The sequence below is a fragment of the Rutilus rutilus genome (genome assembly GCF_951802725.1).
Source record: "Rutilus rutilus genome assembly, chromosome: 2".
NCBI classification, from domain to species: domain Eukaryota; kingdom Metazoa; phylum Chordata; class Actinopteri; order Cypriniformes; family Leuciscidae; genus Rutilus; species Rutilus rutilus.
The window spans coordinates 41,545,374-41,565,788 of NC_140210.1; the positions used below are offsets into that span (position 1 = coordinate 41,545,374).

Genomic DNA, 20,415 nt, shown 5'->3' on the forward strand with positions numbered 1-20,415 from the left:
AGCCTTGGTGAGTAGAAGAGACTTCTTTCAAAGACATTTTACTGACTTCAACCTTTTGTGTAGTGTAGTGTAAATATTGAGAAATCATGGTGTATCACAACTTTGTGTTTCACAATACTCTAAATGAAGGAATCTGAGCTCATGATACAAGTTCAATCAGGAGTGGATGCCCCTCCCAGTCCTCCCTCCGCCCACGCCATCTTTTTCTCTTTTTATACCGGATGTTTGCAGTGGACATCACTCATGCGAGGAGGTGTGTCTGTTTGTGTGTGTGACCCACCTCTCTCGCAGTTCTGTCCAGAGTAGCCATCAGGACAGGCACAGTGGTATTTGTCTGGTCCGGTGTTACTGCAGGTGCCGCCATTGAGACAGGGCTGCCGCGTGGCACAGGTGTTCAAATCTAAATCAGATAAAACAATTCAACAAATGAGCCAAGCTGAACAGAACAGAACAGAATAGAACAGAATAGAACAGAACAAAGCAGAACAGAACAGAACAGAACAGAACAGAACAGAACAGAACAGAATAGAATAGAATAGAATAGAATAGAATAGAATAGAATAGAATAGAATAGAATAGAATAGAATAGAATAGAATAGAATAGAATAGAATAGAATAGGACAGGACAGGACAGGACAGGACAGGACAGGACAGAACAGAACAGAATAGAATAGAATAGGACAGAACAAAAGAAAAGAAAAGAAAACAAAACAAAATAGAATAGAATGGGAAAGAACAGAACAGAACAGAACATAATAGAATAGAATAGAATAGAACAAAAAACAGAACAGAACAGAATAGAACAGAACAAAATGGAATAGAATAGAATAGAACATGACAAAACAGAATAGAATAGAATGGGAAAGAACAGAATAGAATAGAATAGAATAGAATAGAATAGAATAGAATAGAATAGAATAGAATAGAATAGAATAGAATAGGACAGAACATAATAGAATAGAATAGGACAGAACAAAACAAAACAAAACAAAAAACAAAACAGAATAGAATAGAATACAATGGGAAAGAACAGAACAGAACAGAATAGGACAGAACGGAACATAATAGAATAGAATAGAATAGGACAGAACAAAAAACAGAACAGAACAGAATAGAACAGAACAAAATGGAATAGAATAGAATAGAACATGACAAAACAAAACGGAATAGAATAGAATGGGAAAGAACAGAACAGAACAGAATAGAATAGAATAGAATAGAATAGAATAGAATAGAATAGAATAGAATAGAATAGAATAGAATACCTTTGTCACAGAGCTGCCCTCCCCAGTTTGTGTCACACAGGCATTGCCAGGGTTCAACGCATGTGCCGTGCACACAACCGGGATGTGGAATACACTGGTCACAATACTCGCCCTGCCAGCCGTACTGACACCTGTGAAGGGCACAACATCACCTCTGAATATAAGACACACACTTTTTGTAACATGAAGTCACTGACGTAATGCGGCTCTGTTGCAATTCCTAGTGAGCTGCCAACCTAGACAGGATTTCAGAAATTATATTTCAATGCTTTTGCATTCGCTCACAAACGTTCACGTTCCCCCGAAAATGCAAAAGAATTGACACATATATTTTTTCCATCACCATGTCCATTTAGGGGTTCTATAGAATGTGTTATTCGTTATCATTCATCATCATTCATTATCTGTACCTTTTCCGAATAAGGTATTTGGCTTCGGTAACATCCCTACTAATGAGCAGCCCAGTGCAGAAAATGCACAAAAAAAGCCTCTGTTTAAGCATGTTGCCTTTGCTGTCTATTTGGATACAGTAGACAGTGAGTCAGCTCACCTGGGTTTGGAACAGAGTCATAAACCATTTTCTGTGTAAATAAATGCTATAAGTTACCTGCAGTCTCCAGGCACTTTACAGGAGCCATGCTCTGTGCTGCAGCCCTGCTTACAGATCGCTAAGAAAACAAGAGAGAAAGAGGAATATTGTTACTGCTATCAGCTCCATCTGTGTGATCTCAGCAATTCTCTCTCATCACGCCATTTCAGCCGCTCCGAACATCATCGCACACACTCTGCCAACATGATGTCATTTCTCCTCCCCTCCACTCATGTTTCTTCATGCGGGAACGAATGAGGGAATAAAAACTATTACAGAAACAAAATCCACCCTAATACTGTCGCAAACCCACACCGTATCAAACACTAACACACACTGGCTGTCAGACAGGATGATAATGTGTGTGTGTGTGTGTGTGTGTGTGTGTGTGTGAGAGAGAGAGAGAGAGAGAGACACAAAGCTTTGTTGTGATAGTGACAATCTCAAATAACAACATCCCCATGAGGTCAATGATACAGAGCCAATATAAGTCCAGTCTGACCGAGCCTGAATCCACTTTCCACACTTTTTCAACAATGAATTTTATTTTTAATGAAATATATGTATTTTGTGATTTCTCTTAAAAATAAGAAAAATTTGCAACCGTTAGAAAGTTTAACATTTATATTCAGTACATAAATGTACATTACTTTTCAAATTGTATTAATTTCCATGGGTATTTCAGGTTTGGAAATTTTAGTAAAAGTAAAGTCATATATAATGTCACAAAAGGTTTCTATTTCAAATCATTACTTTCTGTTCATCACAAAATCCTGGGAATTTTTTTAATCAAGGTTTCCACAAAAATATGAAGCAGCACAACTGTTTTCAACATTGATAATAATAATCAGAAATGTTTCTTGAGCATCAAATCATCATTTCTGAAGGATCATGTGACACTGAAGACTGGAGTAATGATGCTGAAAATTCAGCTTTGATCACAAGAATAAATTACATTTTATTATATATTCAAATAGAAACCAGTTATTTAAAAATGTAATAATATTTCACAGAATTACTGTTTTTACTATATTTTTTATCAAATAAACACAGGCTTGGTGAGCAAAAGAGACTTCTTTCAAAAACATTAAAAAATTCTTTCTGAACATCCCAAATGTTTTAACGGTAGCGTACCTATAGCGTAATCCATAAATCCATGCACAACAGCAGTATAAATATGTCAGAAGGCCACCATCAAGGCCCCGCCCCTTACCAGTGTTGCATTCTGGGCCAGCCCATCCCTCCAAGCAGGTCTTGTTGCCATTGTGATCGCAGGTATAGTGCCCGAAGAAGTCATCTCTGGGCCGACAGAACTTATTGCAGCCGAAGCCAAAGTAATGCTCGTCGCAGGTCACCCGAATCTGGTACTGGAACTGAGCCACGGGGCCGTTGTGCTTCAGAAGCTGCCACTGACGGTTCGGGTTGATCATGCCCGACTGGACCGATTTCTCTATTACTTGTCCATTAATGCCTGCAGGAGAGAGAGAGAAACAGGGAGAATTGGAGCAGCTGCGGTTTAATTACGCTTGTGTTCGGCGTGACTGTGAAACTATGCCGCTAGCTTGCACAACTCTGACACGCACACACAGTCTGTTTGCAACAAGCGGATTTGTGTACTGGCTTTAAGGTGAAAGGTTTTCTGATAGGGTATGAGCCCTTTAAACACAAACGGAGATTTTAGGCTGAATGTCTGTTATATACAACAAAAGCAGATGATTTATAGCCCCCAAAATGACAGAAAACATAATTAAAGTATCATAAATGTTCCCTTATATGATTTGTACTCTATGTTCCAAGTCTTTTAAAAAGCTTAGCATGACAAATTTATCAAAATTTAATCCTTTTATCCTTTTTGGAGCTTAATAGTATAATTTTGTTGTGTGGAAATAGCAGCTCGGACATTCTGCTTAAAGAGGACCTATTATGCCCTTTTACAAAGTCTTGATTTTGTTTATAGGCTCTACTAGAATAGGTTTTCAAGCTTGAATGTTCAAAAAACACATTATTTTTAATAAATTTGACATTGTTGCAGCACCTCTCTTCCCAGTCTGTCAGTAACGCTTAGTTCCTGTCTCTATGAAGCTCCTCCTTCTGAAAAGCGAAATGTGCTCTGATTGGTCGGCTGGACCAGTGTGTTGTGATTGGTCAACCACTTCCAGCGTGTTCGGAAAAATGTCCTTAACATAACTGCAAGTTTCAACACACTACTAACTAACTCAATCAGGACTCTTCGTTTTCTGCATATACCTTGGGCAGGAATTATTTAAATGAGGAACATTGTAATGTGTTCGTTCCTGGAGGAAAACTCAAGACTACAATCGAGGCGTTTCAGAAACTGATATAGAGAATAACTCCCTTTGGAGTGACTGTGCTTTGCAGAACTAAAGAAAGGTAAATAATAGGTTCTTATTAAATATCTTTGTGTGTGTGTGTGTGTTTGTTGTGTTTTAAAGTTGCGTTTAGAAAGACATAAGGATGAGTAAATGATGACATATTTCATTTTTGGGGTGAACTGTCCCTTTAAGAGCAGTGACCAATATACTTTGTTTACTATTGTTCTTATGTGCAGAGAAATACCGTAGTAATTTTTTCAGGGCAGGCCAGTATCCAGCACAGCGGTGAGGTATTTGGCCGAAGGGCTATAAATTGTGAGAGGTGCGTGTGAAGTGTGTGCGGCTCGTATTTTAGGAGAACCAAGCGTCCTGACCCAAACCTGTCCTTCAGAAATACAGGAGGAAGGGCATCAGTCAGTGTCAGGCTGCCAAACCTGAGAACTCACTGTTACCTCTCCTCGCTGTTTACCTGAGAGCGAGACAGACCCTCACACTCCCGCATGATGCTGGAGACATCACACCATTGTGCAAGAGGGAAAAACTGTCATGGTAAATATCTACATATATAAAATGATTTTAAAAAATCATTACATTTCAGAAAATATTATATCCAGTTTTTATTAATTATGCACAGTACACTACATACTGCAGAATTAGTACAAGTATTATTATTAGTATGAGAATTAGTATGAGTACTACACTTTGAAAACAGATAAAATCGTCATTTGATTGGTTATGCTTACTGCTGTTTCATTTACTAATGTGTGTGTGTGTGTGTGTGTGTGTGTGTGTGTGTGTGTGTGTGTGTGTGTGTAAATGAACGATGCACAACAGAAGCTGGACCCGTGCTAAAGGCAACTTGACATGTTGGTGTTAAATACAAGTCAATATTTACTCCTGTTCATGTTTGGCACACACACACACACATACACACACACTTCACTTCACTTAGATCTGAAAAATTTTAATCATCTTCATTTCTATTCAAAACTATTGCAAGTAATGACCCAAATTTCCTACTTTGTCACTGCTGTGTGTGTGTGTGTGTTGTCTCATGCTTATAAAAATGTGTTTAAAAGACTGATGAATGCAAGCAGGTGCAGGCAGCGGTTTAGTAACAGGATGTGTTTGCCAGCCATTCACACACACACACACACACACACACACACACACAGAGAGAGAAATGCATGCATTTACACACAAACAGCATTCTGCATTTACACACTCTTGATCACATTGTCACTCTTTGACTGTACTCTCTTCAAACATACAGAACAAAGTGTGTGTGTATGTGTGTGAGAGAGAGAGAGAGAGAGAGAGAGAGAGAGAGAGAGAGATACTTACTGCCAGTGCTTGAGTCATTATTGAAGTCCAAAGCCTCCACAATCAACGTATATGACCTCTGAAAGAAAGAAAAAAAATACATATGAAAACATCAATACACATCACACACTCAATAATCAGCTTAAATTGGCAAATGTTAATCTTATTTTCTTTCACAATGTGCCAGTGAAATACAATAAGGACGACCCGCTGGCCGGCATTTAGTGTCAGTAAATCTTTCTTTCCCACCAAAAGGTTTTCACTAATTTCAGAGCTAAACAGTTTTAACCAAAACTTCAGTCTTTTTGCAGTCTAGACAGCAAAACCAATCACAATTCAATATGCAAATAATACGATGACACCATTGCTGTCTATTACATTTCAGAATAATCTATCAGTTTAATATACGATAATATACGTTAATATTAATAAGACTGAAACTATCTATAAATTTGAATATACTCTAAATACGTTCAAGCGGTTCAGTCTGAATTAACGCAGCGCTTTCATACACAGGGTTAATAACAAACATTTCCAGAATGTTTGAGGATCATTAATACACACAGTAATGATTGATCAATCTTTGCTTTATCAGCAGACATCACTGAACTACTTTCACGATCTCGATTAAAGATAAGTAACAGGACAGACAGGAGAGTGAAAGAATGCGTGAGAAAATCCGCAACAAGATGTAAGATGATGTTTGAGGGAGAAAAAAAAAACATGAAACTAACAGAAAAGATTCTCAGAATACGAGTCTGATTCTGAGAACAAAAACATTCACTCTCAGTGAGATGATGACCTCACGTCACACACACACACAAACAATGCCGACTCTTCCTGCCTCTGCAGTCTGAGGGATCTATGGGCCTTTATGTGCTTTAATCCATACACACGACAAGCGCACGCACACACACACACACACACACACACACAAAGGTACACACAGGAGTGTGTGAAGCTTGGGCTGAAGCACATGGTTCAAACTCACACAGAAATACACTGTAAGAAGGGCTGCAAGTGACACCTCAGTGAGACGGTGTGAGAAAGACATGAAGAACCTTTCGGACAGCACTCACTTCACACACACTGACAGTGTTTGTTTGACCATATCTCAATATTTATATCTCAATATTTATGCATTTGCTCTGTAATGGCTTCAGTTAGAAAAAAACATAATTTCAACCAAGTCATTGAAACCAATGAGATTAAAAATGTTTAAAAATCTAGTTAAAGAAAATAGCAGAATTAAGAATATTTAATTCATAGTGTCATTTATATGCACCATAATGCGTTTTTCCAACCAGATATTGATGATGTTGCTGCTTTATTTTATATTTTCAAAAAAAAAAAATCACAGCAAAAACATTCTGAATGTTCATTATATTGCACAGCCCAAATCAAAACCTTTAAAGTCCCCCTGTGGTGAAAATCAAGCTTTTAATGTTGTCTATATGTCTATGTGGTGTTTTTAATATGCTTTAAGACAAACCATGTGTAAATTCATAAGTCGACACCATTGCTGAGTATTTTCTCCTTAAAACGGCAGTGAACCAAAGACAGTCTCAAAAACACAGTTTGAAATCGCTGGTGTTTCTGACGTCACACACTACCTTGTAACCAATCAGGTCAACGAGTGATCGTCAACGAGTGGATCTCTGAGCTGGTGTGAGTGAGTGGAGGTGGGGCTCATTTGCATATTCATAGAATTTTTTTCAAGAAAAAAAAAAAAACGTTTAAATATGTCATTTTGGTGATCAAAGATGAGTTTAAAGGGATAAAGTTATTGACTACAGGGCGACTTTAACTTCTAAAACGTAAAGGTTCGCACAAAGAGTTTTTTTTTACAAACTAAAGACCATCAGGAGTCACCATATTAAATGTCACATGAACGAGCAGGATGTTATTATGACTGAGAGATCAATATATGGATCCAAAAACCTATAAAATGTAACAAAGAACCTTTTTTTAATTACCAAAGAGCAACTCAACAACCCTATACAGTGAAAATGGTTCTTGATAAGATGTTTTTTGCTAAATTTCCGGAACCATTAAAGACAAGAGTGAAGCATGAAATATCTCCAGTACGATCAAACACAACCGGGTTGCGATCTAGAAGCTCTCTCGTCTACAGCGTCTCCAAGTTCACCAACAGCAGGACGCTGGTTTCCAAGACACCGTCCTAAACATCCATATACACACACCCTGATTTTTCATCTGACCACTGCTGATGGTGCAAAAACGAACAACAGACAGATCAGAACACACACACACACACAAACACACACTCGTGCAAAGACCCCCTGTGTTTCTTTGTAAACCCGCTTTGTTGAACCGCCTTCCCACAATCCAGCATCCAGTTCAATTGCTAGGTAGACTTGTGACGGAAAAGAAAGCATGCAAGATGACAATGTCTAATTAATCTCCATTCAGAGCGGCTGTGAGGCGGGTCTAGAGTGCTCTGATCGACGTGGGCAGGGGGTGAGATGTTTGAGCGCGGCTGCCACGGAAACTGGCCCTAATTGGACTATCAGACTGACTCGCTTTGACCTCGTATTGACGGCTCGGTCTTATGAGTTGTGAAAGTAAACATGGGCTTCAGCAAAAAACGACTCCACCATTCAGATTCCGAACAGAGAAAAATGCTCTCCAGAATCAGATCAAGGTTTGGGAGACGGTCTAAAAAATATAAGAGATTTTAAACGGCTGCATGGTTGAGCAATATGGATTTTTCGATAACCGATGCCGATATCTTAGAGAGCAGGTGTCTGATACAAAGCTGATATAGGCCTATATGATATCACACAATTTATTATTTAATTGGAGGCCGACAGATTGATCGTTTTGCCGATTAATCGGCACCGATAACCAATTGCTGGAACAATCTGTTATCGGAAAAAATCCATACGATAGTTTTTCCGTGTTTCGTCCATTTCTGGAGCGGCTAAGAAGGGTCTGCTGGCGTTAAACAGCACGACAGCGGCCTCTAGAGGTGAAATAAAACCATCACTGATGCCTCGTGGAGTTTGTTTTGACACGAGCGGGACACTTCAGATGCCGATATAAAACAGACAATGAAATGGTATGTACAGTACACTACCGTACGTGCTTTCTTACCATTATAAAGTAATTCATTTATATTTATAAGAACAGCAGTGTGTTTGATGTCGAGGCTGAAAGGACGATAACAGTACGTCAAGCGGTTGGATTTATATGAAATGGTAACACTTCATAATAAGAGTCCTTTTGTAGCAATAACTAAGGTTAATGTTCATTGTTAATTTCAACATTTACCAATACATTTTTGCACTTTAAAGTTGTATCTCTTAACATTAGTTAATGCACTATGAACTAACAAGAATGATCAAGGTATAATTAATATATACATTTTTATATTTTAAAAGTACAGTACATTTTCATGGTTCAGTACTGTTTTAAATTTTTTGTAATAAAGTTCAGCACAATTTAATGTGTTATGTTTTTTTCTCCATATCCATTCAAAAGACTATCGGGAAATTAAAGTAGTTACCGTTATCGGTAAATCCACTATCGGTCGACCTCTATATTTAATTTGAACAATTTCTGCAATTAAACATGTATTTATTTAACATAATATTTACTAAACTATTTAAATAAATAATTTTTTCGAGGGGGGAATCTGTCAAATAAATAGATTTACACTTTAGATCAGAACTTCTTGAATCTAAAATGTTTAGAAATAATTTGAAAATGAATCATTTAAACTTGATCAAAAAATATGTAAAATATACAGATAGTTAGGACCTTCTTGATTATGCAATCCTATTTTTCACAAATAAAGAAGCTGTAATGTCTAGACAGAGGAAGGTGATCACTGATCAATATCAGATGTGACACACTAAATTACTGAAATAAACACTTATTTTGCACAATCTTTACTCAAATTCACCCCCCCCCACCCCCCCCCCACCCCCCCCCAAAATGTGAAATATATAGTGACAAGGCTGTCCGCAGATTTTGGAACTGACACAAGAGGGAACGAACACTTCTGCCGATCAAGCGTACATGGTTATCCGCCAATGGCAATCATGGCGAAACGACTGTATATTGGTCAATCACAAGCTATAGCCTAAGTATTCATAGACTAATAACTCAGCTTGGGTGGTAAATTTGCCTATATCTGGCCATTCTGAAATTATCATCAGCATGAGCCGATAACAATGCTTTCTTGTGAATTTCAAGTAAATATTTTGCAGTATTGATTTAATCATTTGCTGTGATTGAATTGTAATGTTTTATTTCCTCATACAGCATTATATAGTCCACTCTGTCCATCCATATCAGAATTGGCCACCTTATATGTGAATGCATGCTTTGAAGGTCGAATTACTGAATGTGTTTCAAAACCTATGGACCATTCATTTACCAGCATCATAGACACGATTTGGACAAGGAGGACACCTATGGTGCCCAGAAATGCTGTCTAGGTATAGGCAGCTCACTTGGTTTCATTAAGAGACACAGAGATTGAAAGATAACCCTCCCCCTTAAATGATCAATGGTGGCTCTGACTAGATATCTAAAGCAGTTTCCTGTGGCCATTGTGTGCAAAACAGCCTCTGATTGTCCATCAGTAGGTGCTGGAGATAAACTCAGGTGTTTAATAACGCATTGTCTTGCTATTTTGAGAGGATACTGGTGGAGTGGGCCGGCTAGGGTGGGGTAACACAAGACCCCTGTCCAACCTGAGCGTCACCATACAGGAATGCCATGGCACAGAGCACGTGAACGGGGCCAGAACCGGCTCTCACAAAACAACAGCTCCTGGGAAATGTCGAGTGTGTGTTTACAAACAGAATGCGATGCTGGATGCCTCTTGGAAAGGGTAAGGCGAGGGGAAGACCGGGGCAAGTTGTCACAGAGAGCTTCATGACCCGGTATTGGAGGCATGTTGTCACAAAAACTTTTTTCATGACCATTAACAGTGTGGATGTTCTGTAGCAAATAGTCTATACACAAACTGACTTTCACACGTAAACCCACCGTGATAAATATTTACTGCACTAAAGAGTGTGACAACTAGCCCCGGTCTCCCGTAATCCTATGTTTAGCCGACTTGTTTAATCAGATTATGATTTCCCAACGTGTTTGCTAACAAAACAGCATTTTCAACTCACCGGCCACGCGAAACTGAAGGGCAGCACAATCCTGGATTTATCGTTCGTGTTGTCGAGGGGCTTGACAGAAAAAGTATTCCCACCGATAACGGGAGTAGATCCGCTTCCGTAACTGCACGGGCCTCCCGAAGACACCCGCGACTGATACTCCTTCAAACACACGCGGAAAAACGTATCGCACTCGTCCGCCGTGCATGTGCGGTCCAACGCGGCGCGCGCACCGTCACAGCACGCGCCGTTCTGCAGCTCCCCGTTTACGTTCTGCACGGACAGGACCTGCATCTCAAAATGCCCCGATGCCTGACATACCTGGAACGAAAAATACGCAAAACAGTTAATATTAGTGTCAACATCTTTGACATGTGGATTAAATCCATCTATCTATCTATACATTATCTATGCGCAAGTGCCAAAAATGTTTAGTTTTTTTCTTCCAGATGTTGTGTGCATAAAGAATCAAAATCTGTGAACCTTAAAAGCTTTTTAAAAAAAAACGTAAAAGTTTGAAGCAAAATGTGAGATCCAAGAAAAACTGCGAAACTACTAGCTACATCTTGGTTTCAAATCTATTTCAGTGTAAATGTTCTGATGGCACCATCACATGTCACATAAAAAAAAAAAAAAAAAAAAGCCAAACCGCACGTACCCGCATCCACAGGCACCGCAAAAGCACATGAACGGACAGCACCGCAAAACTTGGACTCCGTCTCAGAATCATGCCTCCTCTGTCTGTCTGTTCGCTGTGAAACTACACGTTCATCCGACACACGGCTCTCATATAGTGCCTCATGCACGAGGACTGAGCCGCTCAGATCCAATAGAGGACAGATTCCCTGATGCCCCTTTAGAGGCTCTATTATACTCCACTCTATTCTTGTATTGTCCTTCTGTTTTTACAACAATGCCCACGGGCTGGAGAGGAAAAGCTGCGAATGCGACTGAGCGAACGCTCCATCTATACAGCGCGTTCACGGAGGAGGGGCGGGGCCGGCACTTGGGATGCTTACATATTCATGAGTGGGCGGGGCTATGGGTGGAAATAACATCCACCTTGTTTTCTAAAGCAATTTTCGTCGACCAATTATTTTGAAAAAAAAAAGAGTTAATTATTAAATCGAAAACTAATGGTATGAGGATTGAAAAATAAAATAAAAAGTTTACTTTGGAAAATTTGTATAGCCTATACAAGACTTTATACTATAGAAATTTAGAATAAATAAATTAAAATATTATATATATATATATATATATAGTCATTTAATTTGTATTTGCTGTGACATAATTTTGTTACAGCCCATGTTTTCTCCCCAAAAAATGTAAGCCTTTTTTCAAGATTTACGCATTTCAATTAATAGTAAAATTCCATCAAAATGAATTGAATAATCCTTAAATATTCATTATATGAATTAAGAATATCAAATGAGTAAAAAAAACTAGAGCTTAATAAAACATTTTGAATAAATCTTAAACTTAAATTTAAGCATTTTTTTATATATATGAATCACATACACTAAATGGTCCATTCCCTTGTTCCATTAAGATTATAATAATTTATTATGATTATGACCATTTTTGCAACCCATGATTTTTCTCCACTAGAAAGACATATTTTTAACGTTTCATTGTCTCAACAATCAACACCAAGGACAATCCATTCAACGTCTATCCCTCAAAGCGTCATCTTCATTCAGGTAAAATTAAAACTGGTGTCTGTCCTGTCTAGGTTTACCACAACTCAGACAGCATACCCATGATTTCTGACAGTTTATTCCCATGAGCCTTATCTGCGTATCAGCATGCCAGAGACTGTCATTCTGAATCGTATTAGGCATCGCTCTCTGACCTTCCTTCCTGGTGTCTCTGCCTCATTGCATTTTCGGTAGGCCTATACTTCACTTGATTGCATTCTAATGAGGTTCATTCGCTACACATTTCGGTACAAGTTGCCATTGTGACAGTCCTGTTATTATGCATATATTATTCATGAGCAAGAACCATGAATATCACCACACAGGGCCACTGCTAGCTCTCCATTGTTTTTGCCACAGAAACAGCCTCAGTCTTTTCATGCCTGTAATGGCAGCTGGTCGGAGACGGCTCTTTCTCGGGACGACAAACTGCTCTTTTCAAAGCTAAACGTGAAGCGGTTAATCATCTCCCAGTCCGTGCTTGAGGAGTCCCTAATGAAAAGAACATGACAGGAATAGGGGGGGATGGAGAAGAAAAGGGGAATCTCCTGTGAAATAGAGATGGAGGAAGGAGGGGCTGATAAAGGTGGGGGTCTTTATTTTTAAATTAGAGCAGCTGGGTCTCACTCTCCTTAAAGAACGGTCATGAATAGATTATGGTACAGGCCTAAACAGGAGCTGCCCGCCCCCTTCCTCTGGGACACGCCCCCTTTCTTTAGGACACGCCCCCTCCGCCTCTGTTGGATGGAATGAACTACATTACATTGATAATCAAGAAAGCAGGTATGATTCAACCACACATTCAAAACACGTGATTATCTCACGAACAAGTAAACACAGTTCAGTAAGTTCATTTGACGACTTCTTCTGCACCAAGACTGCACATATTTGATCAAAAATCAAAAATATTGTGAAATATTAATACAATTTCAAATAACTTTTTTTCTATTTAAATATATTGTAAAATGTAATTTATTCCTCTGATGGCAAAGCTGAATTTTCAGCATCATTACTCCAGTCTTCAGTGTCACATGATCCCTCAGAAATTATTCTGATATGATGATTTGATGCTCAAGAAACATTTCTGATTATTATCAATGTTGAAAACAGTTGTGATGCTTAATATTTTTGTAGAAACTGTGATTTTTTTGATGAAGAGAAAGTTCAAAATTGATGTTATTCCAATTTTCCAGTCTTTCTTTTCTCAAAAAGGCTGTTTCACTTTAAACTATATTGTGGATTACAGAAGCAAAATGTGAAGGTTGTTTGTTGGCATATTGAAATCTGTTCCATTCCCCTTTGTGGTCGAGAAACAATTGAGCTGTGATACTGCAGTGTGTTGACACTCACAAACCTACTCAAAAAACTAAAGAGATCCAGGTGTCTTTGAGGAATCTCACAATCTCCCAATTCCTCAGAACCCATAAATGCAGTGACATCATAGCGCCTCAACCACGATTTACCAAAACTGACATCCCAACAGGCCTGTAGCCGCAAGCATTGATACGCTGTCAAGCCGCCAGTAGCCCATGTTACTCTTTCCCCTTACGCTTCATGAGACAACCAGTTTTACTTTCCTGTATCTTCATGCCTTGTCTATTCATGCGTGACCGATGGCAAGGGTTTCCACACCCTCGTGAGAAAATTGTTATCAGTCTGTGGTTTTGTTTATTTGCATGTTTGTTTATTCATCTCATTACCTTTGACTTAGTTTTCGTAGATTGATCATTCATAACTGGGATGTTTTACAGTAACGCCGTGCTCGGCTTGTGTTTGTGTGCGTGTGTGTTTGTGTACGAGCAGAAGTTCCCACAGCCTCTCTTCTCCTTTCTTGCTCTGACCTGTGTGTCATTTCCCTGCAGGAGCGACGTTGCGAAACTTGTCAGTGAGAAAAAAAAGGAGACTTAATGAGCAACTATTGTTACATATTATATCTGCAACGCTTCATCTGTCCTTCGGATTTCTCACAGACACCCACTGCAAAAATAATTTCCTTCATCAGCATTGTTGTAATTTTTTCCAATAAAATATCTTAAAACATGATATATATATATGTATATATATATATATATATATATATATATATATATACATACATATTATTATATACATTTATATATAAAATATTACATAGATATATAAAATATACATGCTTCTTTTTATGTATATTTATATTTGAGCATAAATCTTATCAAAATTCTCATTATTTATTATATGGTTACATGACCTCTGTCCACAGTTGTCCACACTGTAAATTATTATTATTTATTTTTTTACATATCTACCCATTAAATATACTTTGTAATCAACTATCATAACTGTGCAGTTTTACTTAACTCATCCTTTAAGGATAATTCCGGTATTTAACACCTTGAGTCTGTTTTGTAGTTTGTTTTGGATGAACTAGAGTGGTGGACACAGAAATTTTGACGATGGGTCCTGTCTCGACTTTTTGACTCTTTTAGAATCGCCTTTGACCGCTTCAGAGTGGCTGTCTGTGGGAACGCACGAACATGTCCTTAAAACAACCCTTAACGTTCGTTTTCAAAACTGTGCAACTCACCGAGTGGTTAGTGGTGTTCGTTCATTAGTGAATTGCAGAGCTTGTGCAAACATATCGCTATCAGATGCGTTCTTAACTGCTGTTTTCTCACAGCTGTCATTCTTGTTGTGTGTTAATTTTGTTGTTAAAAGGGAAAGCGCGCAGCACATATTTACATCTAAACGTCACTTTCAGCAGTGGACGCTGCTAGTATGATCATTAACACAGGGTTCTCAAGTTTGATCAAAAGCTTGGAGTGAGATCACATGCGGTTAGGGGAGGAGCCCTAATGGAGCCCCGCCCCCAATTTTACCCATTGTTCATTATTGTTGTGAGATTGTCTTTTGTCCATGTTAAACTACCGTAGTTTGGGTATGCTAACCACTAGGGGACTCTGTATTATTATTATGATTGATGGAGTCCAATGCATGGTTTACGTTACTCCGTACTGTAGCTAAATAAACTCTCTTTATACGACTCACGACTCGTGTCTTGCCTCATATCATGACAATAATTAACCAGCACAAATTGAAATTATAACAATTGGTAGATCTGATAAATGACAGAGCAATTCATCACATCAAATATACTCTTTAATGTTATATTTCAAAATTACAAATATACAAAAATATAACAAATTGCTCCAAACAGTTTGGAAAAAAAAATCTTGGTGTCTTCTCCACCGTCTCTGCCACCACCTCTTCCACTGTCTCCTCCTCTAATCTGGCAACCTTTTTAGGGGGCTTACCCTTTGGTGCCCAGAATGATAAAATAATCTTTTTGCTTTTTCCCTGACATCTTTGAAAAATACAAATGCAATGGCAATGATTAATGTACTAGGCTATATGTTTTGATAGGATATAATATATTACCCAGAACACTCTACTTTAATACATGTAGCCTTAATGTAATGAGAAAGACAGCTATTAATACAGTATAATATATAATTTAAAATTAAATGAAGAAATACATCTTTATTCCTTCCCATACCCACTAACATTTCCCTTAGTTTCAGATAACGTAAGCTAGCCAAACTGAGCCAAAGCTTCTGGCCTGGTTGTAAAGTAGTTGTAGAGTTTTTGACTGCGTCAATAATAATGTATACGATGGGTTATATATTAAATGTTCTAGCATAAAATTGTTAGACGAGCTTTCTTCCAACTTGCCTTCTCCATCACGACGTGTGTTCGCGCGATGTTGTTGGTTACCTAGTAACGAACGTACGGTGGCCGAGAGTGTTCCGTCAACTTCCGTGTGTTCGCGCATCTATGTTGCCTTGTAACGAACGCAATCTGGCCGAGATAACGCGCTGGCGGCAGGAAACTTGTGCCTGCGCCTCGTTTACAATGTTATATATAAAGCTTGCAGGACAACTTGGTTGGCATTGCCTTTTCAGCGTGAGAAATGCACGGTGTGGCGTGTGAGCGTGTGAACTGGCTGAATTGCGTGTGTCTCACGGCCAATGCGTGAGACTTGAGAACCCTGTTAACAGTATATCGCGTTAAACGTATTTCCAACTTCTTTTTACTTTAAGCAAAGAATGAAAAAGAACTTCGCTGTGAGTATATCGGGGCCTAGAAGTACTTTCAATCTCTTGTACGTTACGTGTACGAATACGAGCACGAGGAATACGTTTCTGGCTGCAGTTCACTTAATGGCCACCGGTGTCGCTAATAACAAGTGTTCCAGAATTCTACATATAGCCCCTTTAAATGAACATGGTTGAGTTTCATCAGCTCTCAGACAATAAACTATGAATAAGAATCTGTATAAGGGCCTGACGGAAATGACAAGTCTTCCACTCGTCTGCTAAGCCATGTTGCATCTTGGTCTCAAAATGTTTGTGTGCGTGCTGAGGAAAGCTTTGAGGAAAGAGTTTGTTTGAAGGGAAAACGCAGCTAATTGCAACTCTTTCTTTGTTTTCTGAAGATTAAATAGCTCAACGCAAGCCAGACACTGTAAATACTTACAACTGGACAACATGATGAACACATTTCAAATCTCTCCGAGTTAAGCCAGATGTTGTCATTGTCTTAAATGAAAAATTGTTGCAGTTTCTACAGTTGTCTGTTTATAGCTGTGCTGTAATAATCGACATTGAAGTAATGGAGTTTGTCTTCAACAAGTGTTTAAGGACATTTTCTCACACATACCTTTGTTACAGATAAGATTCACAAGAATAAAAGAAATGGCAAAGCTGAGAAATGTAACGCTGTGAATTTCCACAGATACAATAGTTAAGAAAACACAAAAGACATTTGAGAAATTACTATAGGACAGGAAGAGTTAAATAAACTTATCATTGCATCTAAACCAACAACGTGTTTATTAGATCCAATACCAACTAAACTACTGAAACAAGTGTTACCTGTAGTGGAAGAGCCTCTTCTCAATATTATTAACTCGTCTTTATCCTTAGGTCATGTTCCAAGAATATTCAAGTTGGCAGTTATAAAACCTCTTATTAAGAAACCACAATTAGATCATAATAACCTAGCAAATTACAGACCCATTTCAAATCTTCCATTTATGTCTAAAATACTAGAAAAAGTGGTGTCCGCTCAACTGTGCTCTTTCTTGCAAGAAAATGATATCTATGAAAAGTTTCAGTCAGGATTCAGGCCGCACCATAGCACTGAAACTGCGCTTGTTAAAATTACAAATGATTTACTTCTAGCTTCTGACCAAGGCTGTATCTCAATACTAGTTTTACTTGATCTTAGTGCTGCGTTCGATACTATAGATCACACAATACTCTTAGACCGACTACAAAACTACACTGGTGTTCAGGGACAGGCATTAAACTGGTTTAGATCGTACTTATCAGACCGTTACCATTTTGTCTGCGTAAATGGGGAAAAATCGAAGATAACGTCAGTAAACTACGGTGTACCGCAAGGATCTGTGTTAGGCCCTCTGCTATTCTCAATATATATGCTGCCACTTGGTAATATTATAAGAAAACATGGAATTAATTTCCACTGTTATGCTGATGACACTCAATTATATATTTCATCACGACCAGATGAAAACGCTAAATTATCTAAATTAACAGAGTGTGTTAAAGATATAAAATACTGGATGACATGTAATTTTCTGCTATTAAATTCAGATAAAACGGAGGTATTACTTATTAGTCCAAAAAACTGCCCACAAAACCTCTTACAATACAACTTTAATTTAGAAGGGTGTCCTGTTACTTTATCCTCTACAGTAAAAGACCTGGGTGTTATATTAGACCGCAACTTGTCTTTTGAAAATCATATTTCATATGTTACAAGAACAGCCTTTTTCCACCTTAGAAACATTGCTAAGCTACGTAACATGCTATCTGTTTCTGATGCAGAAAAGTTAGTTCATGCATTCATGACCTCGAGACTAGATTACTGTAATGCTTTATTAGCTGGTTGTCCTGCATCCTCAATAAACAAGCTACAGTTAGTCCAAAATGCCGCCGCTAGAGTTCTTACTAGATCAAGAAAATACGATCATATAACACCAATTCTGTCGTCTCTACATTGGTTACCTATAAAGTTCCGTATCAATTACAAAGTATTGCTACTGACCTATAAAGCCCTAAATGGTTTAGCTCCCGTGTATTTAACGGAACTTCTATCGCCCTACAATCCATCGCGCTGTTTAAGATCACTAAATTCGAGGCTTCTGGTCATTCCTAGGATATCTAAGTCCACTAAAGGAGGGAGAGCTTTTTCACATTTAGCTCCTAAACTGTGGAATGGCCTTCCTGATATTGTTCGAGGCTCAGACTCGCTGTCCCAGTTTAAAACTAGATTAAAGACGCATCTCTTCAGCCAGGCATTCACATAATACTTACATTTTATACTACAGTTGAGACGACTCGACGCGGGCGATGTTTATGCCCTAAATCAATACATGATTAACTAACTGTATTTCTCTATGTACATTTCTGAAATGCACTTTCTGTAAAGCTGCTTTGAAACAATATGTATTGTGAAAAGCGCTATACAAATAAATTTGAATTGAATTGAATTGAATTTGACAACAACAGAAAAAAGGCACCAGTATGACAAAAGATTACTATTACAGATACAGCTCAAAGTTTACACATTTGGCAAAACTTTTTTTACTGGCACACACAACACACATTCGACTCACTTTTTAATTGATTTCTACATATTTAGCCTCTTATAGATCAATGCCAACAAGCACCCTGTTTACTTTCTTCATTTGAATACACGCACATGGTCTTATTATACATGATTAATCAATATTGCATTGCTCCACCTCTAACACAATCTTTCTTTCTGGCTGACATTACAGATCCATTACTTTTTAACTCATTATTTTTCAACCTCCCCCATAGACCACCTGACTCCATTCTGGAATGTACCGTCCACCTTTCAAAGATTCCTAATGGATAAATCATGTCCCACCCTACACTTTTTATCATTAAATATCACTGGGACAGTACCCATCAAAAAGGTTCTAAAATGTACCATTTAGGTACTAATATGTACACTTTTGGAACTAATATGTACACTTTTGGTACCAATATGTACCTTTGAGGGACTAATATGCACTCTTTAGGTACAAAAGTGTACCTTTTGAAAAGGTACCGCCACAGTGACAGCTTTTGTACCTTTTTTTCTGAGAGTGTATGTCAGATTACAGAATGAAGATGGTATGTAGTGTCAGTATAACCATTATATATAAGCATATATCATTGGTTTGTAAATGGCATGCTAATGTTATCAATGATCAAGAGTCAATGGAAAAGTATGTGTGAGATCTCAAGTGTGTGTGTGTGTGTGTGTGTGTGTGTGTGTGCGTGCATTTAGTGATAAATTACTCTATAGACAGACAGACAGACGAAAAGAGATCAAGGCTGTGTACTTTTATTAAATAATAAACTATGCATCCCATAAAGCAATGCAAGTGATGTAATAAAGTCAGAAACAATATATATTTATTTTAAGTATAGTAAAAAATATTCAGATAGGCCTATATAGAAATATGAATACTTGATCACATCATTAGTAATGTTTTAATCGTGCTTATAGCCTTTTGTCGCTAATTCTGTTTCCTAACAGCGTTCCTGATTGTTGGATTTATATATATAAAATATAGCCTACCACATATAGCCTAAATATGGTTATAAATCTATTTCCCTTTGGAGAAAATGTGTATGATTTTTTACTTCTGGGACCCAACTGTTTTGCTCTATATACAAAAAGTGATTCATCAACAAATGTCTAAGTAAAAATGACTGTTTATGTATTGTTATAAAAATGATTAAAAATGTGTTAATTTAGTGGGAAAAAAAGGGGGAAATGCCTTAATAATTTTGAAATACATTTCATTTTTATCTTATTCCTATATTCATAAATGTTGAGTTATTTTAGCTGTATGCTATATGAATTGTGTTCATTAGGCCGATAACAACAGCCACCTCTCTTGGCCGTGAGCTCTCTGAGCCTGTTTCACAACAGGTGTCGTTCCCATGAGACTTTGCTGAATCTGTGACCTGGTAAAAAGAC

At 37.9% G+C, this 20,415-nt stretch overlaps 1 protein-coding gene across 3 annotated transcripts in view; it reads right to left on the reverse strand.

Annotated features, from left to right (window-relative positions):
* jag1a (jagged canonical Notch ligand 1a) overlaps window positions 1–20,415 on the reverse strand; it is a 63,869-nt gene that overhangs the window by 17,374 nt on the left and 26,080 nt on the right. The window contains exons 1-7 of one of the 3 annotated variants that reach the window (XM_084396070.1): window positions 11,313–11,602; window positions 10,667–10,975; window positions 5,532–5,589; window positions 3,068–3,325; window positions 1,873–1,933; window positions 1,266–1,396; window positions 281–400 (exon numbers count right to left, since the gene is read on the reverse strand). In XM_084396070.1, the coding sequence (XP_084252196.1) occupies window positions 281–400; window positions 1,266–1,396; window positions 1,873–1,933; window positions 3,068–3,325; window positions 5,532–5,589; window positions 10,667–10,975; window positions 11,313–11,384 (1,009 nt within the window). In that variant the 5' untranslated portion in view covers window positions 11,385–11,602. Of the gene's footprint in view, window positions 1–280; window positions 401–1,265; window positions 1,397–1,872; window positions 1,934–3,067; window positions 3,326–5,531; window positions 5,590–10,666; window positions 10,976–11,312; window positions 11,603–20,415 lie in introns of those variants that run through there. The other 2 variants (XM_084396069.1, XM_084396071.1) reach the window with 2 other exon arrangements.